General features: G+C 42.6%; 1 protein-coding gene across 1 annotated transcript; it reads left to right on the top strand.

Moving 5' to 3' along the window:
• The first annotated feature begins 329 nt into the window (after positions 1-329).
• Positions 330-26,571, top strand: LOC119884161 (transmembrane protein 132C-like). Its single transcript, XM_038694622.1, has 15 exons — positions 330-360; positions 567-807; positions 914-1,112; positions 1,225-1,395; positions 6,650-6,658; positions 7,914-7,924; positions 12,169-12,309; positions 12,452-12,703; positions 12,830-12,982; positions 15,745-15,940; positions 16,050-16,193; positions 19,534-19,736; positions 23,509-23,728; positions 23,846-24,037; positions 25,771-26,571. Exons 1-15 carry the CDS (start codon positions 330-332, stop codon positions 26,569-26,571), a joined length of 2,964 nt encoding a protein of 987 aa, XP_038550550.1.
• Positions 26,572-26,608: the final 37 nt, after the last annotated feature.

Genomic DNA, 26,608 nt, shown 5'->3' with positions numbered 1-26,608 from the left:
CGTCAGTCGAGCTAGGCAGGCATGGTTTCAGCAACTCGTCAGCTCATCTCCACCCACGACCCACCTCTTTACCCATTTATGGGTATCCAGGTGTGACACTGCCAAGATGGCGCAGGCCAGCTCAGACAACTTTGAGCTTCAAAACGGCTCTTTAGAACGCTATGGGTGACATCACGGACGCTACGTCCATTTTTATATACAGTCTATGGTAGTTTCATACTGACTTCATTCACAGCGGACTGGTTGTCACATGATACTGTGTTGCATTCGGTCTGTAGGTATGACAGGTGTCAGCGGGGCGGGTGCGGTGGTGCAGAAGAGGCATTAGCATGCTGCTGCTCTTGTGGATTCTCATAGTAGGTGAGTCTTTGCTATGGTAATTGAATTTTTTGTCTGTGGTCCATAAGAGTCACAGTAGGGTGGACGTCTCATGTATTTGAGACAAGATATCTCCTACAGAGAAACTTTCCCCATTCAGCAGATGAACTAGTAGAGGGGGATTTTTTTGACTTTCTAATCCACATTGATCTCTGAAACTCCACCTCTTTCCTTTTTTATTCCCTCAGTCCCTGCATCCTTCTTGCAGCCTCCTGTGCCCCTCTCCCTGCCAGTCCACATGTCGGTCATCCCTCCTTCTTGGCAGTACCTTCCTCTGTTCCAAACAGAACTGGGACCTCTTTTCTCAAACTCCAGCCCCTTTTCCTTCTCCCAGAGCCTGTTCTTGGTGTCCCCACCTGGCCAGGGCCCCAGACCAGTCCTCCAGGCTTCATTTGGCTCTTACTCAGTTACACAGGTAAGAGGAGAGGAGTGGACAGATGAGATGTGTGGATGAGTTGGCTGAAGATTGCAATGTATGATTTCTAAAGCCAACATGCTTCATAGAGTCTTTCTCCCTCCACAGCGCGTATCAGAGCCTGTCCTCTCTTTCTCCCCTTATGTCTGCCTCTCTTCTGTCAGAGCATGTGGAGAGAGAGAGGGATGAGGGAGGGCAGGAGAGGTTTAGGGTGAGGATGCTGTTCCACAAGCGGGGCGATACCAGCACCCGAGGGACCTGTATCACCTTGCATGCCTTTAAAGAGACAGAGGAGCACAAGGGCTCCTGTATCACACAGGTGAAGACCAGTTTCTCTCTGAACTTAGTGTTTTCCCTCTGTCTTTCATACTCCTCCTTTTCGCTTTTTTTTTCCCTTTAATCTGTCTATCCATGTCTGTCCTGTTTTCCAGCCTCCTCTAGGGCTGTGCTTGGTAACTCTGACACTGCCCAGAGACTGGTTCAAGGATCAACATGGCAACCAATCACATCAGGATTTTGACAAGCGGCACGGTAACATCCACCCTCGTCACCAGGTGCAGAAGCGGGAACGACAGCGGGGCAGATATCATCACAGCAACTCTGTCAACCATCAGCATGCGACTTCTCCTTCTGAGGTGAGGTTCATGAGGTCACTCATTCATTTCAGTCAGCCAACTTACTTAAAATGCATTATTATGAAAATGTACATGTGTTTCTGATGGGTCACTAAGCTTTGACCTCATTAATCCCCACGAGGAAACATCAAGCTCAGCACAGCAGGGAGTGACAATAACTTTTTACCTAGGGGAAGTTGGGTGTACAAAAGCAGTAATAGCAGGTGACTGATTTCATCAGTGACAGTGAAACTTTCAGGTGAGCAACATGGCATAAGATGAACAGAGAACTGATTAAAAAGTGTGTGTTGTATATAGTATCTCATAAAAGTGAGTACTCCCCTCACATTTTGTAAATTTGTGATTATCTTTTTTCATGTGACAACACTGAAGAAATTACATTTTGCAACAATGTAAAGTAGTGAGTGTACAGCTGGTATAACGGTGTAAATTTGTTGTCCCCTCTGTCGTGGAAATCCGTTTCCTGGTGAGAGGTTGCGCAAATAATTGAGTTACGACAAACCGTTGTCTTTTAAGAATTTATTTAACAAAAGAGAATAAACAGAGAAGTGCTGCAACACAAATCAGCTGGACCAGAGGTTCTGTCTCCTAAGACAGTCACTAACGTCTGGCCCAGAGCAAAGGGCTGCATAATCATTTACACAGTCTGGGTTTCTATGTTTTGGGGAACAAAAGATCCTCTACCAACCTTGACTGGTCAACAACAAACAAAGACGGTTAGCTCCATGGTATAATACTGAAACTCGCAAATTAAAGCAAATATCACGGAAACTTGAGAGGAATTGGCGTTCCACCAAAGTGGAAAATTCTCGTTTAATTTGGCAAGATAGTCTTAAAACTTATAGGAAGGCCCTCCGTAATGCCAGAGCAGTACTACTCGTCATTAATAGAGGAAAATAGGAACAACCCCAGGTTTCTTTTCAGCACTGTAGCCAGGCTGACAGAGAGTCACAGCTCTATTGAGCCAAGTATTCCCATAGCTCTCAGTAGTTACGATTTCATGAGCTTCTTTAATGATAAAATTCTAGCTATTAGAGACAAAATTCACCAAGACCTGCCCTCAATTGGCACCGACTTATCTCTTAACTCAGGAACCTTAGAAACAGCTGTAGAACCAGATACATGTTTAGACTGTTTTGCTTCCCTCAATCTTTACCAACTAAATTCCCTAACCCTTAGTCAGCACCTCTATAATAGATATGAATGGCTATGTACCACAGTACTTTAAAGTAGCTGTAATTAAACCTCTTCTGAAAAAGCCCAAACTTGATCCGGATGTTTTAGCCAACTATAGACCTATATCTAACCTTCCATTTCTCTCTAAGGTTCTGGAGAAAGCAGTTGCTAATCAGCTGTGTGACTTTCTACAGCAATAGTTTATTTGAGGATTTTCAGTCAGGATTTACAGTCATCATAGCACAGAGACAGCACTGGTGAAAATTACTAATGACCTCCTTATTGCATCAGACAAAGGACTTGTCTCTGTACTGGTTTATTAGATCTTAGTGCTGCATTTGATACCATTGACCATCAGATCCTATTGCAGAGACTGGAATATTTCATTGGCATTAAAGGAACCGCTCTAAGCTGGTTTAAGTCCTATTTATCAGATCGATTTCAGTTTGTACATGTTAACGATGAGTCCTCCATGCACGCCAAAGTTACTCATGGAGTTCCTCAAGGATCTGTCCTTGGACCAATCCTCTTCACTTTATATGCTTCCTTTAGGCAATATTATCAGGAAACATTCCATAAGCTTTCATTGTTATGCAGATGATACTCAGTTATATCTATCGATCAAGCCAGATGAAACTAATCAGGTAGCTAAACTTCAATGTGCCTTCAGGATGTTAAACCTGGATGACCTGTAATTTTCTCATGTTAAACTCAGATAAAACTGAAGTTATTGCTCTGGGGCCTAAGCACCTCCGTGACGCATTATCTAAAGATATAGTTTTCCCTGGATGGCATCGCCTTGGCCTCCAGCACCACTGTGAGGAATCTTGGAGTTATCTTTGATCAGGACATGTCGTTTAAGTCTCACATTAAGCAAATTTCAAGGACCGCCTTTTTTCACCTACGTAATATTGCGAAAATCAGGAACATCCTGTCTAAAAATGATGCAGAAAAACTAGTCCATGCATTTGTTACTTCTAGGCTGGATTACTGCAATTATTATTATCAGGCTGCTCGAAAAAGTCCGTTAAGACTCTTCAGCTGATCCAGAATGCTGCAGCACGTGTTCTGACAGGAACCAGGAAAAGAGATCATATTTCTCCTGTTTTAGCTTCTTTGCATTGGCTTCCAGTAAAATCCAGAATAGAATTTAAAATCATTCTTCACCTACAAAGCTCTTAATGGTCAGGCACCATCTTATCTTAAAGAGCTCATAGTACCTTACTACCCCACCAGAGCACTGCGTTCCCAGAATGCAGGGTTACTTGTGGTTCCTAGAGTCTCCAAAAGTAGACTTGGAGCCAGAGTGTTCAGCTATCAAGCTCCTCTCCTGTGGAACCATGTTCCAGTTTGGGTTCAGGAGGCAGACACCATCTCCACATTTAAGAGTAGGCTTAAGACTTTCCTCTTTGATAAAGCTTATAGTTAGGGCTGGCTCAGGTAGTCCTGAACCATCCCTTAGTTATGCTGCTATAGGCCTAGACTGCCGGGGGATTTCCCATGATGCACTGAGCTCCTCTCTCCTCTACTTTCTCTCCCTCTGTATGCAACCTTATCCCATTATTGCATGTTACTAACACAACTTCTCCCCTTTCTGGTAGTCTTGTGCTTTCTCGTCTCTCCTCCCTCCTATCACTTCCTACAGGTTTTCTGGCTCTGGAGCTGTGGAGTCTGGATCTGTGGCTGCGGGTCACCTGCTGCCCCCGTGTTCCTGCTCGGCACCCTCTACTGCAACGACTATTGTTGCTAGTCTTATTGTTATTATTGTTATTATAATCATTAACATTACGATGGTTACCATTAACACTATTATAAATATCTGTACCATTTTTCATTTAGTCTATAGCAACATTACCTTTACTGTCTGTACCTCTGTGTGTATATTGTGTAGGCTGCCTCCCCCCCTCTCTCTCTCCTTACATCCCCTCTCTTTCTCTTCTCTCTCTCTCTCTCTCTTCTCTCTCTTTCTCTCTCTCTCTCTCTCTCACCCCAACCAGTCGAGGCAGATGGCCGCCCACCCTGAGCCATGGTTCTGCTGGAGGTTTCTGCCTCTTAAAAGGAAGTTTTTCCTTGCCTCTGTCGCCTAGTGCTTGCTCTTGGTGGGAACTGTTGGGCTTCTGTAAATATCATCACAGAGTATGGTCTAGACCTGCTCTTTTATGAAAAGCGCTGTGAGATAACTGTTGTTGTGATTTGGCGCTATATAAATAAAATTGAATTGAAAATTGAATTGAATTGAATTGGTCCCAGCAGAAAACAACTCCACATCCCTGACCTAAACCTACACATGTGGACAGACTAGAATGATGATAATAATAATAAAAAGAACAGGTTAAAGATTAAAACAATGCATAAGACATAATAATAATAGGAAATAGCGATATAAATAGAGAGACAGAGAGAGGGCAAGACAGGAACAGAGAGAGAGGGATAGAAGGCAGCCTACACAGTATACACACAGAGGTACAGACAGGGATGGTGATGTTGGTATAGACTAAATGAAAAATGGTACAGATATTTATAGTAGTATTAATGATAATAATCGTAATGTTAATGATTATAATTACAATAATATCAATAGGACTAGTAACAATAGTTGTAGCAAACACATAATGGGAAATCCCCCAGCAGTCTAGGCCTATAGCAGCATAACTAAGGGATGGTTCAGGACTCGCCTGAGCCAGCCCTAACTATAAGCTTTATCAAAGAGGAAAGTCTTAAGCCTACTCTTAAATGTGGAGATGGTGTCTGCCTCCTGAACCCAAACTGGAACCTGGTTCCACAGGAGAGGAGCTTGATAGCTGAACGCTCTGGCTCCAAGTCTACTTTTGGAGACTCTGGGAACCACAAGTAACCCTGCATTCTGGGAGCGCAGTGCTCTGGTGGGGTAGTAAGGTACTATGAGCTCTTTAAGATAGGATGGTTCCTGACCATTAAGAGCTTTGTAGGTAAGAAGAATGATTTTAAATTCTATTCTGGATTTTACTGGAAGCCAATGCAGAGAAATATGATCTCTTTTCAGAACACGTGCTGCAGCATACTGGATTAGCTGAAGAGTCTTTATGGACTTTTTCGAGCAGCCTGATAATAGAGAATTGCAGTAATCCAGCCTAGAAGTAACAAATGCATGGACTAGTTTTTCTGCATCATTTTTAGACAGGATGTTCCTGATTTTCGCAATATTACGTAGGTGTCCTTGAAATTTCCTTAATGTGAGAGTTAAACGACATGTCCTGATCAAAGATAACTCCAAGATTCCTCACAGTGGTGCTGGAGGCCAGGGCGATGCCATCAAGGGAAACTATTTCTTTACATAATGCGTCACGGAGGTGCTTGGGCCCCAGAACAATAACTTCAGTTTTCTGAGTTTAACATGAGAAAATTACAGGTCATCCAGGTTTTAACATCCTGAAGGCACATTTGAAGTTTAGCTACCTGATTAGTTTCATCTGGCTTGATCGATAGATATAACTGAGTATCATCTGCATAACAATGAAAGTTTATGGAATATTTCCTGATAATATTGCCTAAAGGAAGCATATATAAAGTGAAGAGGATTGGTCCGAGGACAGATCCTTGTGGAACTCCATGACTAACTTTGGCGTGCATGGAGGACTCATGCACATGGAGACATGTGTGACAGCAACTAGGGTAGGAGTACAAAGACAAGTGTGTCTTGTCTACAGACAAGCATGGTGGTGGGAGTGTTATGGTCTTGGACTGTCTGAGTGCTACCGGCGCTGGTGAGCTACAGTTTATTGAGGGAACCATGACTGCCAACATGTACTGACATACTGAAGCAGAGCATGATCCCCTCCCTTCGGAGACTGTGCTGCAGGGCATTATTCCAACATGATAAACAACCCCAAACACTCCTCCAAGACGACCACTGCCTTGCTAAAAGGAGCTGAGGGTAAAGGTGATGGACTGGCCAAGCATGTCTCCAGCCTATTGGGCATTTGTGGGGCATCCTCAAATGGAAGGTGGAGGAGCGCAAGGTCTCTAACATCCACCAGCTCGTGATGTCGCCATGGAGGAGTGGAAGAGGACTCCAGTGGCAACCTGTGAAGCTCTGGTGAACTCCATGCCCAAGAGAGTTAAGGCAGTGCTGGAAAATAATGGTAGCCACACACTTTAGACATTAATGGCTGTGTGATGTGTTAATTTGAGGGGACAGAAAAATTACAGTTATACAGCTGTACACTCACTACTTTACATTGTAGCAAAGTGTCATTTTTTCAATTTGTCACATGAAAAGATATAATGAAATATTTACAAGAATGTTAGGGATGTACTCACTTTTGTGAGATACCGTATATGGTGTAATGAGAGAACACATTTAAGTGTCCTGGCTCTGGCAAAATCTACATCTGTCCACTGCAGAGGCTCTATCCATAACATGGAGGAGTTACTAACTAGTATAAATGAGTGTATTAGTATAATAATCTAAAATTAAATAAAGAGTATAATGTTCAACTAATAGTGTACTGTTAGTATAATATTAATATATCAAGCCTAGAAGTAACAAATTCATGGACCAGTTTTTCTGCATTTTTAGACAAGATGTTCCTTATTCTTGCAATATCACGTAGGTGAAAAAAGGCAGTCCTTCAAATTTGTTTAATGTGACAGTCAAAGGACATGTCCTGATCAAAGATAATTCCTCACAGTGGGGCTGGAGGCCAGGGCAATTACATCCAGTGTAACTATATGCAGATAATGTGTCATGGAGGTGCTTGGGCACATTTCAGTTTTATCCGAGTGTAACATTACAAATTTACTGGTCAATCAGGTTTAACATGTACACACAGAGATTTATCTGATAAATAGGACTTCAACCATCTTAGAGATTTTCCTTTAATGCCACTTAAATGTTCCAGTCTCTGTAATAGGATCTGATAGTCAATGGTATTAAATGCAGCGCTAAGATCTAATAAAACCAGTACAGAGACAAGTCCTGTGCTCTCTCTATGCTATGATAAACTCCTGACTAAATCCTGACTGAAAATCCTCAAAAAAACTATTGCTATGTAGAAACTCACACAACTGTTTGGCGACTGCTTTCTCCAGGATCTTAGAGAGAAATGGAAGTTTAGATATAGGTCTATAGTTGGCTAAAACATCCGGATCAAGTTTGGGCTTTTTCAGAAGAGGTTTAATTACAGCTACTTTAAAGTACTGTGGTACATAGCCTGTTGATAAAGATAGATTGATCATATCTAGTATAGAAGTGCTGACTAAGGGTAAAACTTCTTTATGCAGCCTAGTCGGGATGGGGTCTATGAGACAGGTTGATGGTTTAGATGAAGAAATTATTGAAGTAGTTAGTAAAGATTGAGGGAAACAAAGCAGTCCAAACATACATCAGGCTTTACAGCTGTTTCCAAGGTTCCTGAGTTTAGAGATAACAAACGATTTTATTGAAATGTGCAACAGAGTGGCGAGCATGGAGGGGGTTTATCCTGGCTAGGTGTGAGCAGAGAGCTGTTCAGCAGGGTCTCCAGAGTTAAGGTGATCCTGAGCCCAGAAAAACACAGGGTGAATCCAAGGAGCACACAGAAAGCACAAAGAAGCTTACTTGAGTCAAGAGTAGGCTTTGATGCATATACCACGTGTGGTTAACTGACAATCTGGCAAAGAACTGTGCAGGAGCTTGATTAGTGGAATGAGGATCAAGTGTGTAACTGAAGCTTGGCAGCAGGAGCCAGAGAGTGTAGCCACGCCCAGACCAACACAGAGAGAGACAGAGGGCCTTTCTCATTTCCCAAATTTCTGTCTCCTCGACTCCTCAATCATCGAGCGTGTGACCCGGTAATCAATCCATCTTGAAGGACATCTCAATTCTTAAAATGCACATCGAGGAGCGAGGAGCGAGAAGGCTTGCTGGAGGAGCTATAAGCGAGGATACATCGGTGTATCCTTTGCAGAAGTCTTTTCAGCCACTGTGATGTTTACAAGAGCAGCTGGACCAATTCACAGCCAGAGCAGGACGCTGCAGTGTTCCTGTTGTATTCATAAGTTGTATCAGTTAAGCCTATTAAAAAGAATCAAATGCGCTCTCCGCCCTTCACCGTTTGTGTAGCGCCTCATAAAGCGCTTTTCTAACCGCATTCCTAATGTCATTTCACTTTGATATCACTGATGTTGTTATTGTTGAATGTCATGCAGGATTGTAAAAATGAACAGTAAATAGCGGCTGGACGAGGCGTCTCCCCAGTGACACTGTGCGCATTTATGCATGAGCCACAGCAACATAAATTAATAATAATAATCCCCCCGACACACCGACAGCATCGGAATTCATGTTCTGTGTTCTTCTACACATTCATACAGTTTGGAGTAAAGCAGACGTCCTCCTGATCAACCCTGAGCTCCATCAGAGTCTAAACGTGGATTATAGAAGCTGAAAGTTTAATTCTGTTTCCTCTCTTTGTCCTGTCAAGTTTATTACTGCAGGTTTTTTCTGTTTTGTCCCAGGATATTTGCTGTGAGATTATTGCACGGATGGAAATGTTTAAATGACTGACAGCAGCCATTCTAATCAGCAAAGTAAATCATTAAAGAAAACAGTCATACATCAATATAACACACAAGAAAGAAATCGCCTGGAAAGCTACAGGGACCGGTGGAGGTGGGGGTAAAACGTCCATGCAGATGCTGGTCTCTAAATCTGATAAAATAATTAGTTGGTGGGGGGCAGGTGGATGATTTATGCGTATAGGCCTATATAAGTTCCATTAATGTCCAAGCTGATCCGCGCATCACACCAATTCAGCTGCAATAATTGTGACAAAACGTTATTCCAACAGTACAGTCCTGCGATGACAGCTGTAATTGGGGCTATATGAGATAAATGTTAGGCTACTGTGTCATTTTGTAAAGGGACTGATGATGAAATGCTCATCTCATCAAGCTGAGGGCTGTAATGATCTCCTGTTTACAGACAAAAGGCGCACCACAAAAAAGTGGTAGGTCTAGTCTGCTGTGTAGCCTAGTGAATGATCAGGCTGCTGTAATCTGACTGTTTTCAACAGATAATGTTTATTGTAACCTTGAGATGTTTCTACATGTTATAATGTTAACAGACATGTTTCTGGATTGTGAAGAAATGATCTGTAGCTTTTAGTGCCAAAAGCTGGTCTGCTGCTCTGACAGAGATCACAGATCAAACAGTGGACAGATGATGCTGCTGTGCAATAGGTCATATTTAATGGACGTCGCTTTAAAATGACGGCTCCGAGGAAAGGACATCTCATTTTGTTAAATGCCCGTTTCCTCGACCCCGCTCTCCTCGCGTCTCCTCCTTGACTCCTCGAGCTCGCATCTCGGGTGGGCGAGACTAAAATGCGCCTCGAGGAGTCGAGGATTGAGGAGTCGAGGAGGTGAAAATTTGGGAATGAGAAAGGCCCAGAGAGAATAGACAGAAAACACAGGGAAGGAGGAAACAAAAGACTTTCTGTCAGCCTGGCTAATGTTGATGAAAAGAATCCTGGAATACCTCTTTTTCCCCCCCTATATTAAAAATGAGAAGGGCCTTCCTATGTTTTAAGACTATATTGCCAGATCAAAAGATCGATGGTTGATGGAATTTGACGGCATTTCGTTTCAAGTTTCCACAATGTTTGCTTTAATTTGCGAGTTTAGGGGCTAACAATGCTCCACGAAGGCCACTGGTCGACAACTGGAGAGACTCCATATAAAATCTGGCCTCACTGTCCACTTTGAGGCCTTTAAAGACCATGTAAGGACCTATAAATAAGCTCCCTCCAAGGCCAGAACACAAAACTCCACCTTCATTGGTAACCAGCAAAAGCAACCCAGAATTCTCTTCTCCATCATAATCCTGCTACTCTGTCCCCAAATTCCTGCACTTCTTCCAGGCCAAAGTGAACTCTATCCACCAAAAACTACTGCCTCCTACCCCGCACCCTCTACTCACATCCCACCCACATAAGGTTGCTGTCAACCCTATTCTCAGAGAGCCCAGTCTGGACCCAGATGACCTCAAAACTACCTTCCGATCTCCAACCTTCCCTTCCTCAGTAAAATCCTGGAAAGGGTAGTCACCACCCAACTTAATTAGCACATGTCCCACTATGACCTTTATAAACCCCTTCAATCTGGCTTCAGAACACACCATAGTAGTGAGACCGCCCTCATTATAACTAACAATAACCTCCTCATCGGCACTGATTCCAGCCACATAAGCATCCTCATTCTCCTGCACTCTCCTGGCTCCATTTAATCCTTTCCAATAGGAAACAGTTCATCACCTTCAGCAACTCCGGTTCTCTCCTGCCACAGTCAAACAAGGTGTGCCTCAAGGCTCTATGTTTAGACTCCTGTTCACCATCTACATGCTCAACCTTGGCCAGATAATAGGCCACTACAGCCTCAGTTTCCAGTGTTATGCTCAAACCATCCACGCAGCTCCCCCTTCTGTCACTTATTGACTGGCTTAATGAAATAAAAACTTGGATGTCATATAACCTACTAAAACTCAACAGCAGTAAGACAGAGCTAATGTTAGTGGCTCCCAAGCCGCTGCTCCAGAGGGTCGTAGATCTCAATGTAGATGGTTGCTCCATCTCCCTATCCTCAAAAGTTTGCAACCTGGGTGTCATTTTGGCAGGGAGTAGCAGAAAAATCTGGGCCCTTGGACATAAGCATTCTCTACTGGCCATCCATTGGACTTTTGGTGACAGAGCTTTTAGTGTTGCAGCACCCAACCTTTGGTACTCTATCCCTTCAGAGATGCAACGCTCCCTATCTGGACACTTAAAAAATGCTAAAAATCCAGCTCTGTACGAAGAACTATAATCATTAGTTACCTTTTTTGCATGTGTGTGTCTTTCTTTATGTGTGAAGTGTAAAGCGTCCTTGGGTCCCTTTAAAGTTACTATAAAAATCTAAGTTATTATTATTATTATATCATGGAGCTAACTTTCTAACATGGTCCTAACGCCGGACTCACAGTGGAGCGTGTGTGCGTGTTACGGCTGCCAGAGCTTGGCTGCAGTGTTTTCCAGGTTGGGTGTGAAAGACTAAGAACAAGGCTTTCAAAAGAGCTATAATTTAGTTTAGGCTTAGAGTTGATTAGTAGGCTAGAGTCGAAGATTTCATTGAGACAAAATAAATGAATCTGATATTAAATCCAAGCTGCTCCATCCAAAGTGGAATGTATGCTTTCTCTCCTAATCAGACCAGGTCTTCTCCAGAAAGTCCGCCAATGATCTACAAAGGCCACACAGTTTGCTGGACACCACCTCGACAGCCAGTAATGGAATGATGACATGCGGCTATACATGTCATCACTGGTCAGATTTGGCAGGGGTCCAGAGAAAACTACGGATACATTGTCTTTGCATTTGTACACACTCAACATTAATTTTAGTGACCTCCGACTGGCATAATCAGGTGTCGTTACCGCCAACATGAATAACAGCCTGCTGACTTGCAGTGTGAAATTCCTCTTTTTATTTGTGGATAACATGTTTGTGAATGAAACTTGGCCACAAATGGAGCAGAATAGAGCCTTAAAGATTAATTTACGCTTTTATTCAGAGACCATACAGGTGTTGATCCGGATACCCAGAGGAATGTTCCACGGGCTCTCAGATACCAACGGGGCCCTGTGAGAAACCAAATACAATTTTACTACTCCTTCATCAACACAGTGGACGACCTACAGCTGACACCACTAGGGTATGTTACAGAGAATGTAAACATGTAAAGAGACTCTTTTTAGTGTTTTCTTTGCAGTTCAATTCATTTCTGTGTGTCATTCCCCAACATCTGTCATTCTCCTTGTACCCTTTGATCATTCTTCCAGATGTGTAGAGGACAGAGTGGCTCAGTCCCAGAGGCAGCTCTTCCATATCAAAGCATTGACACTGGAGAAGGAGGAGAAGGACAAGGAAAGAAAACAGAGCCGGACTAAAGAAGAGGAAACCTGTTTGAATGGGCAGGAAGAGGAAGAGCTTGTCTTGGACTCCCATGTCGTGATTCGCCACCACAAGGGCCCGGCCCTGATAGGACAGCCAATCAGGGTGTCTGTGAATCTGAGAGCCAACTTCAGTGCTGAGTTTGTTGTCTTAAGGTAGACACAAAATGTAGTCAGTATAACATTACTTTCACGCTCTTAAAATGCTGTCTTGTATTACACTCTGTATTACTCACTGCCAACAAACTCTTAGTTTTACACTGACAATCTGTGTGTCTTTAGGCTGAAGATGAGGAAGGGCTTGGTGTCAATGGTGGCCCAGAGAACTCTGACCTCCGACCTGTGGGCAGTGACCCTGGAGAGAAGCCAACGCTCCAAACATGATGTTTTGTCCATCCTTTGCCACAAACAGAGCACACTCAAGCACACAAACAAGTAGGTCAAGAGTGTGACTTAATCTCAGTTCACTGTGACTGTGGCAAAGGGAGAAAGTCCATTCAGCTAATCTAGCGATAACTGTGCACAACACCTCAAGTAGTGAAAGCTATTACACACCAAAAGATGCAAAATGCTGAAGCCATCAAAAGTGTTTTAACACATTTTACCATTCAAACAACCAAAGGTGTGTTTAAAGAAGTACCAGTGTTCTGAAACCCCCTGCTCCCACACCTTTTGAACAACTACATTTTGGGGGCATGCATCCAGCAGGTTCTGTAACTTCCAGAAACTGACAATCCAGAAAGTGAAAAAGTAGGGACGTTTTGACCTTCTCGAGGAAAGGTGGAATGAGTAAAACAATTCCTTCATGTGTAGGACAGGACAGTAGAATTATTAATGCTTCAACATGACTTAAGGTGAATGGCATCCTTTTGATTTGATTTCCCTTATTGTAGAACAGTTTGCAACAGGATGTTAGGGGACGGGACAGAAAGGACCCAAACGCAGCACTCAGAGTGAAGGAGGTTTTATTGAGGGTTCACGGGGGGGCTAAGGAAGAGGTGAGGGAGGAGAGGTGGACGCCAGGGGACGCGGGCACGGAGGACCAAGGAGCGGGCGAGGCACGGGTGGTGAGGCGAGGAGCAGGGAGGAGCAGTGAGGGCGCAGTGGAGGAAGCCCGAGAGGTGAGGACCGGAGGATGAGCCCAGCCGACTGAACGGATGACGAGGGTGGAGTGGAGAACCGGGGTTGAAATACAGGCTGGGATGAGGTTGATTACTGGCAGGTGTGGCAGGCTGACGAGGTGGCTGATGAGGTGCAGGTGTAGGTAGTTGGCTGGGCTCAGGAGCCGAGGGAGAGAAGAGGAGAACACAGGGAGGCAGGCAGAGCAAAACAATGGGTGAAATAAAGTGAGAAAAAAAAGTAAAACCAGGACACTCACCGTCAGCTGGGCTGTCCCCACAACACAGGACAGACAAAGCCTAAATCAAATGCCATTGCACAGTGATCATATTTACTAAAAACAAAAAAACAAAAAATTGGCCCTGGCATTTTTGGCCCAGGTGGCTCACCAAAATCGGTCGGACACCCCTCACCAACACACCATCCTTCCTAACATTGCACAAGATTGGGGCCATGACAAAAAGACAAGAATATATTTTAATATGCCTACTATTTAGAAAAAAAATGTATTGAAGAAATAGTTAAAAGGGGGTCTGGTGGTCCTCCCCGAGAAGATTTTGAGTATTAAACACTTAATGTCCTGCATTCTGGGGACATTTTCTGGAGACATTTTCTGCACCAGGGAAGCACAAAATTCAGGTGGCAGGTGACAATTCAGAATCTAAAAATATAATAGAGTACAATGTAGTAATCAGTAGCTTATTATTGTTTTTAGCCTATGTTACTTTTTTGGGATAACACAGGTTTCTTCTATATTTCCATTGCATTGCAGGCCTACTGTACAAATAAACCTTTTTCATAGCATTTTTATTTGTTAATTAACATTTCTTGGTGTAAGCTTAACAAATGCTTTCAAAATGGGGTGGGTAACCTACATGTCCCCAGTGTCCCCAGTGTAAATGACCCTCCTCCCTGCTCCCTACCTAGAGGTCAAGCTACTCCGTACTTACCACTTCACCTCCACTCTCCTCCTGCTCACTTTCTCACTCAGCCCTGTCACTTTGTCCCTCTGCTTCGCTGTCTCACACCTCCTCCTCTGCCTGGCATTGGCCACGGTCTCCTTTACTCCTTCAAGTGCCTGTGCCCATGGGTCATTCTCATTCTCATGGGTCATTAAAATCTCCCGACACGCCGACAGGATCGGTCAGGATCTAATGTCAATGCCTGTTCTGTGTTCTTCTACACATCCAAAAGGTCTTACTCACAGTCCAGATTCATATAGTCAAACTTTTTGGAGTAAAGCAGCAGTCCTCCTGATCATTCCTAAACTCTAAAGAGCGTCTAAATTATTTCAAAAGCTAAAAGTTGAATTCTGTGTCCTCAGGAGAGTTTTCTCTGTCCAGTCAACTCACATTTATGACAAAAGTTTTTTTGTTTTGCTGCATTAATGTCCCACATTCATCGCTGTGATTTTATGGAAGCAATTTTAATGACTGACAGCAGCTTCTCGAATCATGAAAGTAAATACTGATACTGAAAAGACAACACTGATACCGCAATAAAACACAAAATAATGAAACCAATGCAGGGGAGAGATGTGACCCACGACTGGTTCATTATAGTTTATAATAATGTAGTGCAGTGAGGAGACAGTGTCTGTCTGCCTGTTAACAGACTGGAGCTCCGACACTTCACTGATAAATCACAGAGCTTCAGAGTAACATCAGGCTACATAATCAGAGACAGTTTTTATATTATGTCAACTCCACTTTTGTGGTGCTGTGCTGTGAGTCTGCAATGCAATCAGTCAATTGATGGTTTTAACAATGCGCCATTCATCCGCCATTATAATAGCAATTCTCCAAGGTACAAGAACACCTGGCTTTTAAAGGGAATGGGAGATGACTCTCTGATTGGTGTATTGCATGTTACACCCAAAACACACCCATGACTAATTCATAGACTAAGAACAAGCCTTTTGAACCATGTGCCTGGTGCGCTGATCCTTTTGTCCACGGTTTAACTAGCAGAATTTGGGTTGGACACGCCCCAAACGCAACTGCGCCACGTGCTTTATGCTGTGCGCTTACATCGTTAAAATAGGGCCCACAGATTCTCTGATCTCTGTCGCCCTGCAGTCCCACTCTTCTCCAGCAGGTGGTGTGTCTATCAGTCGATGGCCTGAGGCAGAGTTTTGGTATTGCCATGACGGTGTCTGCAAACTGGTGGGTGGAGTACTCTGGGCGTAGTAACCCCATATCACCACATGGGGCTGCAACAAGCATGTTCTCATTCACTGATCGACACATCTTTGGCATCGCTCCCATTACAGAGGTACTTAATTCATTTATTCAATCCCAACCCAAAAATCATAATTATTATAATCTCCATCTATTCTTATTTGTTTAAACATCATAGTGATTGTGTGTTTTCTGATCCTCAGAGTAACACCATCATCAACACAGCCATACTGACCAACCAGCCGGTGTCACTTCCTGTCATTGTACTGGCCATAAGTCGTGATGGGAAGATGTCAGATGTCACGTCTGCAGTCACGTGCCACTCTACCAACGAGAATACTGTCAAGGTGCAACACAGTCAAACATTAAAAAAATCTGTTAATAGATTTAAAAGGTATAGTTGGGGCTGTATGAGGTACTTATACACAGTCAGTGTATCACCTGTAGTAGACGGCGTTGGCACATCCCAGTTTGGAGAAGGAGAGAGTTGTTCCGGCACAGAAGCAACGTACTGCTGTGGACAGGGTCAGCAGCTAACGTGTTTTAGCCACTTGAAAAGAGCCCCACAGGAATCAGTTTCAGTGTTGAATATTTTCAGCGCTTTACCTTGCTGTCAGACAGCCCTTTCCCTTGGAACTACATTTTCTCAGCTGTAGAACTTCCATATCCCTATGCATAAGTGCAAGGTCCGAGTACGTTCTGATAGTTTATTTTTTCGTTTGAATGATGAAACAAACAAACGAGAAAACCACCTTTTTTCGTTTGTCGTTTCAAACCAAGACGAAGAAACGAGAAAAAAAAAGCTGTTCAAATAATGGTCCGATTTTGGTTTTTTGAAATTCCTATTTTTATTTCTCCGTTTGAAGATAGACATTAAGAAAATAAAGGCAGGTGGGCCAGGTGACCCGGAAGTAATGGTAAACATGTTAAAATAAAAGCCAAGCCTGTAAAACGGTCAGATCTGTAACATTATGCAGCACTAACGTTATACCACGGTGATGTTAGATAAAAATAAATAAATAAATAAACCTGGACTTTGAGAAATAAGTTAGTAACAGTGAGAGTCAGAGTTTTTTAAGCACATTGCTTGGTGCAGTACAGTTGGTAGGTTAATATAGGTTAACCTAAGAAATTATTGTGTGTGCAGAGTTGTTATTGTCAGCGCTATATTTTTAATATTAAATTCATATTTAATGTGGTTTCCCCGTAATGAACCAAGCTGTTTCCCCTTTCTACCAGCAGGTGGCAGGATTTAAATGAAGGTCTGTGCTGTGTAAACGTTTTGAATCCAGATTACTGATATAGATGCATTTGTTGTTGTTAATTTCATTTGGTTTTTGATATTTTTGTCTTATTTGCAACCTAGTTATCATCTTCATCATTCACCCTCAGCCCAGAGTTAAACCTGCATGCCCTTCTGTTCTAACCTGGTTCTAACTCTGCTGTCAGCTTCTCAGCAGCTCTGACAACAAACTCACCTCAGAAATGTCCTAATGTAGGCCATCTGGCCAAAAGAATGATTTACCAGTGTGCTATATACTGTGTGAATCTTTCTTCTCCATACACATTCCAGTGTGTAACATACAGTGAGGAAAATAAGTATTTGAACACCCTGCTATTTTGCAAGTTCTCCCACTTAGAAATCATGGAGGGGTCTTCCATTTTCTAATGATTGCTCCAACAGTGGACCTTTTTTCACCAAGCTGCTTGGCAATTTCCCCGTAGCCCTTTCCAGCCTTGTGGAGGTGTACAATTTTGTCTCTAGTGTCTTTGGACAGCTCTTTGGTCTTGGCCATGTTAGTAGTTGGATTCTTACTGATTGTATGGGGTGGACAGGTGTCTTTATGCAGCTAACGACCTCAAACAGGTGCATCTAATTTAGGATAATAAATGGAGTGGAGGTGGACATTTTGAAGGCAGACTAACAGGTCTTTGAGAGTCAGAATTCTAGCTGATAGACAGGTGTTCAAATACTTATTTGCAGCTGTATCATACAAATAAATAGTTAAAAAATTATACATCGTGATTTCTGGATTATTTTTTTTAGATTATGTCTCTCACAGTGGACATGCACCTACGATGACAATTTCAGACCCCTCCATGATTTCTAAGTGGGAGAACTTGCAAAATAGCAGGCTGTTCAAATACTTATTTTCCTCACTGTACAACACTCCCATTGTGTCATGCAAGAAGAGAATCCATACAAGTCTTTCCATACAACATTTATTCAACATATATAGCACATACATGCGTTCAAAGGCATTGAATGTACAATCTATGGCTGCAGAACATTGACTGTGAAGCCATGAGGTAAGAACATTTTACGAGGTCCTCAAAATTCAAGAAAAAGACTACTTTGGCTTTTTAGTTAAACTTTGACCTGACCGAGCAGTTCTTCCCTCCTATGTTTTATGATAGCAGCTCCTCCCCTATGAGTAAAAACAAATTGGCATTTATGTATATATTATTCAAAAAAACACACATAGGCCTAGATGAGGAAACCCTTTAAAAGTTGAAGCTGTGTTGTGCAGAAAAGCTGCCAGCCAGAAGACCTGCTGGGCCTCAGCAACTACAGTATGCCCACACCTACAAAGTGAGCACTGTGGCCCTGATTGTTGATCATTGTTGAACACTGGGTGGTCAGCATTTCTTTCAATAACAGGTGTGGAGTCTGAGGTCAACACTTTGAGGGACACTATTAGAAATTAAGAAGGCCACATACCAAGGTAGTTTTTGTTGCTTGAAATGAAAAGTTTTAAGCATACTGTTGTACAGCCAGAACATTTTAAATAATGCCACTGAAAGTATGTATGTGCTATATATGTTGAATAAATGTTGTATGGAAAAACTGGTATGGATTCTCTTCACTTGCAAGACACAGGACATTTCTGATGTGAGTTTGTTGTCAGAGCTGCTAGAAGCTGACAGCAGTGTTAGAACTGCACCACTGGAGCTCAGCTGTTTGGGTCAGAAAGGTCCGTGCACGTTCTGGGTCTGGGTATCTCTGGATAATCCGTAATTCGTTTGTAATTCTAAAATGAAATTACCGTTTATATCTGTTTTTTGTTTCAAAAACCAAATAACCATTTTTGGTGTCAGAATCAAAAAAACAATTAAAATCGGCCCGTTTTTCATTTTATTGTTATTTCTTTTTGAACAAAGAATGAAGAGAGTCTGTGAACTTCAGTCAATTCGTTTTTTGTTATAAACCAAAAACGGAAGTCACGTGGTCTATTCCTTTTATGGAAGATACAGTTACCGGTAAAACCTTCAAAATAAAAGTAGCCCATGTGACATGTAATTAGAAAGGTGATTTTTAAAACTAAAATAAAATTTTTTTAGTAAAACTAAAGTAGCACTGGGTGTGAAAAAAAACACTTTAGCTAACTGAAATAAAAACAATAGCTAATAAAATAATAACTGTTAGGGAGAATTAAACTTACTAGCACTGTGCCCTCACAGTAAGAAGGCTGTGGGTTCAAACCCCTGTTGTCCTGGCCTTTATATGTGGAGTTTGGATGTTCTCCGTGTGTGCGTGGGATTTACTTTGACCAGTTACATGGGTTAAATGCAGAAATTTTTTTTTACTATGTCTATGTGACAATAAAGTATACCATATTACTTAATCACCAGTGTAATTGCAGTCTTCTCCATCTTGTTCTCTGTCTGTCTCCATCCTAACTACAGGTGTCCAGCGATTGCTCCACCATCTTTGTGGACGGCAGTGAATCAGGGTTGGGTAACACCTGTGCAATGGTGGAGTTTCTACTGGGAGAGCTCAGTGGCTCTGTGTGTCTGGAGGTGTGGGCTCCTTCAGTTCCCCTGCGAGTGACCTTGGCAGACCCCGTTCTCAATGCCATCAATGGCTGGAACCACTTCACAGAGGAAGGGTAGACGGACAGCCACAATGTGTCTTATTTAGACTTTCCAACCTACAACAGTGTAGGAGAAACATTACTTTACTAAATGGAAAATAGACTGTAGCGCCTTTCTAGTCTTCAGACCACTTCACATTCATACACTGATGGAAGAGACTGCAATGCAAACTGCTCATCAGAAACTTAATTATTCATACACATTCACACACAGCCATCGGGAGCAATTTGGGGTTCAGTATCTTGCCCAAGGATACTTCGACATGCAGACTGGAGGAGCCAGGGATCGAGCCACCAACCTTCAATTCAATACAATTCAATTTATTATTTGTCCCAAGTGGGCAAATTGTGCTGCAGAAAGTGTAAAACACATAACAAAGTACAAGAAACACAATACAGTATAACAAAGAAACACACAGTATAACAAAGAAACATACAGCAGTGAACACATGTACCGAATACTTTTATAAACATATCTCCTAAGTTAAAATCAAATCAAATGCAACAAAAATAACCCTAATTAAATACACCAATTAGACTACCATTACCATTTTTAAACCACACAGCTAAATAATAATTCAAATCTAAATAGCTCTTCATCACTGTCAAACAACGTTTCAGCAATAAGCAACATGAACAATTTCACTCCCACAGCACCCGCAAATATACAAATAAACTATACACACCTCATTCTGCTTCCCAAGGGTGTTAGGACTAGATGTGCAGTTTCATTTATCTTACTTCATTACCGTCTTCAAACACTTTGGCGTCTTTAACGTGTGCTCTCTAATCTGCAAAAACCTAAACAAGTAAGTACAGGGTGTATCTACCATATTCACAGGGGGTAGTTTGACCTAGTGGCAGAAAGGATGCTGCCCACTGGTGGTCGCTACTGGGAAGAGTCATCTGCCTATGTTTACACCATAATCCAATAAAAAACAGCTTTTACAAATACAGTCACAGAAATCAGTACAATATCAGTGACTCAAAGGCTACGTTCAGACTGTAGTTTTTTTTTTCCCATATTTGACTCAGATCTAATCTTTATGTGACAGTGCGAACAGGCCAAGTCACACGGAATCTGATCTTTTCCAGTTCAGATTTGGGCCACTTTCATATGTGGTCCATATCCAATACTGATCGGATCTTTTTAAATGCGACCTGAGTCTGGACACTCAGGTTGAAATTGATGCAACTTTGACGTCACTCTAGAGCAGCTGTTGTCACAGTTCTGCTGTAGACGGAGCCGCGGTGAATGAAAAAGCTCCACAAAAGCCATAATTAAATGTGTGGGTCTCCTCCTTCTCTACCTTGCTATCATGTGCTCACAAATTTCCTTTCTTACACCGGAAATCCACCTGACTGCCAGCTCTCTCCTGAGTTCAATTCAGATTCAAGTCACTAATGCTTGCACACAGAGTGACTACTGGATCTGCACTCCATAATACAAGTTTACGTTTCTTCTCTGCCACTACACTCCTCCAACGAACGCTGCCTGGCTCTGTCATCCCTTCACACAAAGCAATCCCAGTCCCGGCTGTGCTATTAGATCTTACTAGTACAGTCCCCTCCAAAAGTATTGTAACGTATTTGTTTTTGTTGTTCACTGAAGACATTTGGGTTTAAGATCAAAAGATGAGTATGAGACAAGAGTTCAGAATTTCAGCTTTTATTTCCTGGTATTCACATACCAGGAAAGATCCTGGGTGGCTGTGGCTCAGGAGGTAGAGCGGGTTGGCCGTTAATCGGAAGGTTGGCAGTTCAATCCCTGGCTCCCCCTGGTTGCGTGTCGAAGTGTCCTTGGGCAAGATACTGAATCCCGAATTTCCCCTGGTGGCTGTTCCGCCAGTGTATGAATGTGTGGGCCGTGTGTGAATGTTAGTTTCTGTTTAAGCACTTAGGCTCAGTGTGTGAATGCAGATGTAGTGTAAAAGTGCTTTGAGTGGTCGAAAAAGACTAGAAAGGCGCTATACAAATACGGAGCATTTACACATCTAACTGAGCTTGTATGCTTCAGATCATAAGCAGTTCCTTTCTTTCTCCACACTTTGGCCTTTCCATCACTTTGCTAGAGATTAATCTTGGTCTCATCAGTCCATAAGATTTTCCAGAACTTTTGCGGCTCATTTTGCAAATTTCTTTGGCTGATGAGTGGTTTGCATCTTGTGGTGTGGCCTCTATATTTCTGCTCTCTGAGTCTTCTTCCAACAGTGGATTGTGATACCTTCAGCCCTGCCCCCTGATATTTCTGTCATCAACTACTGTTGTTTTCCTTGGTTGTCTGTTGGACGTCTGTTGCTCAGTACACCAGTAGTTTCTTTCTTTTTCAGGACATTCCAAATTGTTCGAAGGTCAATTGGTCGAAGACATGCAGCCTAGGTTAATTGGTGTGAGTGGGTGTCTGTCTATGTGTGGCCCTGCGATGGACTGGCGACCTGTCCAGGGTGAACCTCGCCTTTCGCCCAGTGTAAGCTGGGATTGGCTCCAGCCCCCCACGACCCTGTACGCAGGATAAGCGGTTGATGATGGATGGATGGATGGATAATATGATACTGTGATACACTGTGGTTTGCTGGAGTCCCAAAGCTTTAGAAATGGCTTTATAACCTTTTCCAGACTGATAAATCTCAATTACTCAGTTTCTCATTTGTTCCTGAATTTCTTTGGATCGCAATATGATGACTAGCTTGTGAGGATCTTTTGGTCTTCTTCGATTTGTCAGGCAGGTCTTATTTAAGTGATGTCTTGATTGAGAACAAGTGTAGCAGTAATCAGGCCTGGGTGTGGCTAGAGAAACTGAACTCAGCTTTCCAAACATGTGATAAACCACAGTTGATGTATGTTCAATCATACATCAACGTTTTCACACAGGGCTAATTTAAAAACTGCATTTTGTGTTTACTTGTGTTATCTTTGTTTAATATTTCAATGTATTTGATTATCTGAAACATTTCAGTGTGACAAAAATGAAAAAAATAAGAAATCAGGAAGGGGCAAATGCTTGTTCACTCCACTGTATACACGTAGTCCTCCTCTGGTCTTACTGGACTCTTGTGTTCTATCAGCATGGAACTTAACATTCTTACTGCATTTCATTATGGGAACTTTATTTACTGTAAAATAAGACAATGTACACATTTCATATACTGTCAACAATAAAAAATAAAAATATACATACACACAACCAAAAAAATAAAGAACACAAAATTATTTACTACTTCAAAGATTCCAATAGAATGATGCATCTACTGTAATGCTACCTGTTGTTAGTGTTTTTTAGGTAATTGTGTTATGAGTGACAAAGTGCTGCTGTTGGAGAGAACTACTGCTGGTGTTTTTGTAAAATTATTTGATATTGAAACAAGCATGCAGTGTTTTGGTAGTTTAGGTGCATTTTGGGTGTGAAATTAACTTGTGCAAGCTGTGTGTTGGTACAGACCACAGGGTGAAGAGTTTTGAAAAAGTAAACTCAGTACTGAAAAATGCTTGTTAGCAATTGTAAAAAACTACTGTAATACCAAGGGTTAAATCCATGAGATAAATAAAACAGGGACCCACTCATAGAAAAACTACTCCATAGTGCTACTAGAGGTCAGGAACTCCACAAGAAACCTTTAAGGCCTGTTAAAGCTGTGAATGCAGCTAAATTCAGAGATCCAAGGTTACTATGCATAAGTTTTGATAGATTCTCAGCTATATTGGTAACACAAGCATCATCATGTGTATTTGTGTATTATCTCACAGAAATATGTTAGTTAGGCTAGTTCTTTGTGTCTTGTCTCCTTAGGTGTGTGCCGGTGTATCAGCGTACCTCAGTACAAGTTTTGACTCAGTTCACAGCTCAAGACTCCCACGGCAGAACCACACACCTACTGGGCTCATCTGATTGGTTTGTGGATGTTACAGACCTGGTCCATAACTGGTTGAGAGTAGATGACCCTCGAGTGGCTTCCCTTGGCACACAAGCCAACCTGATTGGTTTACAACCCGGAAAGACATCACTTTATGTAGGTGATGGTTGTACATCAGTTCAGTTGGACATGTTCACTTACTGAGCATGATGAACTCTCTCACTCTCTCTCTCACTCTCTCTCTCTCTCTCTCTCTCTCTCTGTTTCTCTCAGGTTATCTCTGAGCAGTGGGATGGTGTGCTGGGCAGATGTGACATCACTGTGACCTCTAACCCTGTTACCCCAGGGGACCTGTCTGTACAGGTGGTTAGCGGCCTTGGCATGTCAGTTATGGCCAGCCCAACCCACCCTTCCATCATCACAGCAACAGTGACAGCCTACAACATCCTGTACAACCATCACCAGGTGAGCGTGATGTCAATGAGGTTTAATTGCAAATAATTACTCACCAAGGCAACAGCATTTTACATTTGAAACTCTGAGATAGATGTATTCAACCTGCTATGAGGAGGATATATGCCTCACTATGGACATCCACTAGGGTGCTATGGATGAAAATATGAATTAGGCATAAGAAATTAAGTTTGAAGAAAGCATACAGATGCAGAGAGCTCAGTGCATCATGGCAGTCTAGGCCTATAGCAGCATAACTAAGGGATGGTTCAGGACTCACCTGAGCCAGCCCTAACTATAAGCTTTATCAAAGAGGAAAGTCTTAAGCCTGCTCTTAAATGTGGAGATGGTGTCTGCCTCCAATATAAACCTATACATGTGGCAGCAGAGTTCAGCAAGTCAGATTGGGCAGTTATTCAGCAGTCTGACTGCCTGTGGCAAGAAGCTGTTGAGGAACCTTGTAGTTCTTGTCTTGAGACTCCTGAGCCCAAAGGGACAAGCAGCTTCAAGCAGCTTGTGGAGATGTGTGTGAGGGGTCTCATGGTGCCCTGTGCCTTCTTGAGGCAATGTATCTGGAAAAGGTCCTTTATAGAAGGCAGGGACATCCCTATGATGTTCTCTGCTCCTTATGGTGTGTTCACATACAACTTAAATGTAATCCTTGCAACGCTTTCCTCGTGGGTGTTTTATCGCTAGACAACTGCCAAGTGTTCACACACAACTTAATATATAATAATTCGTTAAAAATAATTTGCTGGGATTTCATTCCAATTAACGGATCAAACTGATCGAAATATCTTCAATATGATGCCGATTTGTTAAACATATTAATTCATACTTTGTCAGGTCTGTCAGCAAGTCAGCAGGACACCAACTTTTTAAATTAAATTTAATGGAGTTTGGATCGATCAGGGCTTTGCTACACTAACACTAGTTCACAGTAAAGTACAACAGTAGCTGGAATAAAGATACAGACACATATTTTCTGAACTCATCAGGTAGTTCAACATCCTTGCTTTCTTTTCTCCAAGCAATGTCTAGTTTTGTCCATTTTTTATATTTTACATTTATTCATTTAGCTGACGCTTTTATCCAAAGCGACTTAAAATTGCTATACATGTCAGAGGTCGCACGCCTCTGGAGCAACTAGGGGTTAAGTGTCTTGCTCAAGGACACATTGGTGTCTCACAGTGGAGACACAGTATATAAATATGAAGTAGTAGTCCAACAGAGTTCCGGGTGCCATCCGACGCTAACAAAAACAGTGGAACTGGAAGCTAGCTGCTGAGAAGCTCAAGTGAAGACAAATCAACGTTTTGATTCCCAAAAACTAAAGTAAAATGCTAATTTTATAAAGTTAACTAAACGTTCACTCTGAGCTCCTCCCTCGGGTAAACGGCGTAGTTGTCAGAGCATAATCCAGTCAGTCTACGGGTGTTTATTTGTCCAAAAGCTGCAGTTGCTTCTACACTAGTTTAGCAACTCTCTGTCTGCCAACGACATTGTACCAAACACAGAACCTTGTTGAACTCCATGACTAACTTTGGCATGCATGGGGAGCTAACATATAACTTTCTAGTCTTCTGACCACTCAAAGCGCTTTACATGTCACATTCAACCATTCACACATATTCAGATGTTGCCATGCAAGGTGTTTATTGTTTATTTATATAAATTAACAACATGAAACACTTAAGAGGACAATAATATAGTCTTTCCATCTATATCCTGTTGGGTTTCTCCAGGAGGCATCCATCAGTGTCTGGCTCCAGTTTAGTGACGACACTGCCTCCCTCCTCTCCTCCTTCAACGATCTACCCTTTTTCCTGCGTCTCTCCTCATTGGCTGACACTGTGATTGTGGTGACGCCCGGCTCCAGCCAACGTATCATTGCCCAGGGTGACGGAGGTGGGCCTTTACTGCGTGCAGAACTACTGGTTTCAGCCTGCACAGACCAGCCAATCACTTCCAACTCTCTCAGTGAAAGTGACAGGGATTGGAAGGATGGAGAAGGAGGAGGTGGAGGCAGAGGGACCAGGAGGCTGGCAAGAGGATCTGGTTGGATCAGAGTCAACCTAGACCTGGGCTTCCTGCAGCCAGTAGGGGACAAAGATGAGCAGGGTAAAGAGTTTGAATTTGACATTTCAGACATGCTGGTTGAGTCAGACAGTGACATATATGCATCAAACTTTGACGAGAACGAAAGTGGGAATCTAAGCAGTGACTACTATGACAAAATCAGTGGAATAATGACTAATAGAAACTGGAATGAGTTGGGTAATGGAGGGATGGTAAGTCGGAACAATCTGGAAAGGGCTGTGCTGATGCCGAGCCAGGAGGAGGGTGCTGTGTACTTCTCCCCGAGCCAGGAGACAGGAGAGAGGAGGAAGAGGATGAGGAAGGGCAGCGAGCTCGAGAGCTGGACGTCGGTGCGGGCGCTGTCCTCTCTGCTGTCTTGCTGCTGTCCTCTTCTGGCAAACTGTCTGCCCTGCGCCCTGCAAGACAGGAGGAGGACAACAATAGAGGCGAAAGGGAAGGAGAACTAGAGGGAGGCACAAAGGAAGAAGAGGAACAGAAAAAGGG

Source organism: Micropterus salmoides, unplaced genomic scaffold, assembly GCF_014851395.1.
Source record: "Micropterus salmoides isolate LMB-PRFRI ecotype aquatic unplaced genomic scaffold, ASM1485139v1 Ms_hic_scaffold_323, whole genome shotgun sequence".
Lineage (NCBI taxonomy): Eukaryota > Metazoa > Chordata > Actinopteri > Centrarchiformes > Centrarchidae > Micropterus > Micropterus salmoides.
The sequence above is the reverse complement of the archived record's forward strand: the minus strand, read 5'-3'. Positions and strand labels throughout refer to the sequence as shown.

What these genes read in the sequence shown, in the direction of transcription:
- LOC119884161 (XM_038694622.1), top strand. Translation starts at nt 330, where the DNA reads ATGCTGCTGCTCTTGTGGATTCTCATAGTAG. An exon ending in ACACTCAAGCACACAAACAA is followed by an intron (nt 12,983 to 15,744) that starts GTAGGTCAAGAG and finishes GTCGCCCTGCAG; the next exon opens with TCCCACTCTTCTCCAGCAGG. An exon ending in CCAACGAGAATACTGTCAAG is followed by an intron (nt 16,194 to 19,533) that starts GTGCAACACAGT and finishes TCCTAACTACAG; the next exon opens with GTGTCCAGCGATTGCTCCAC.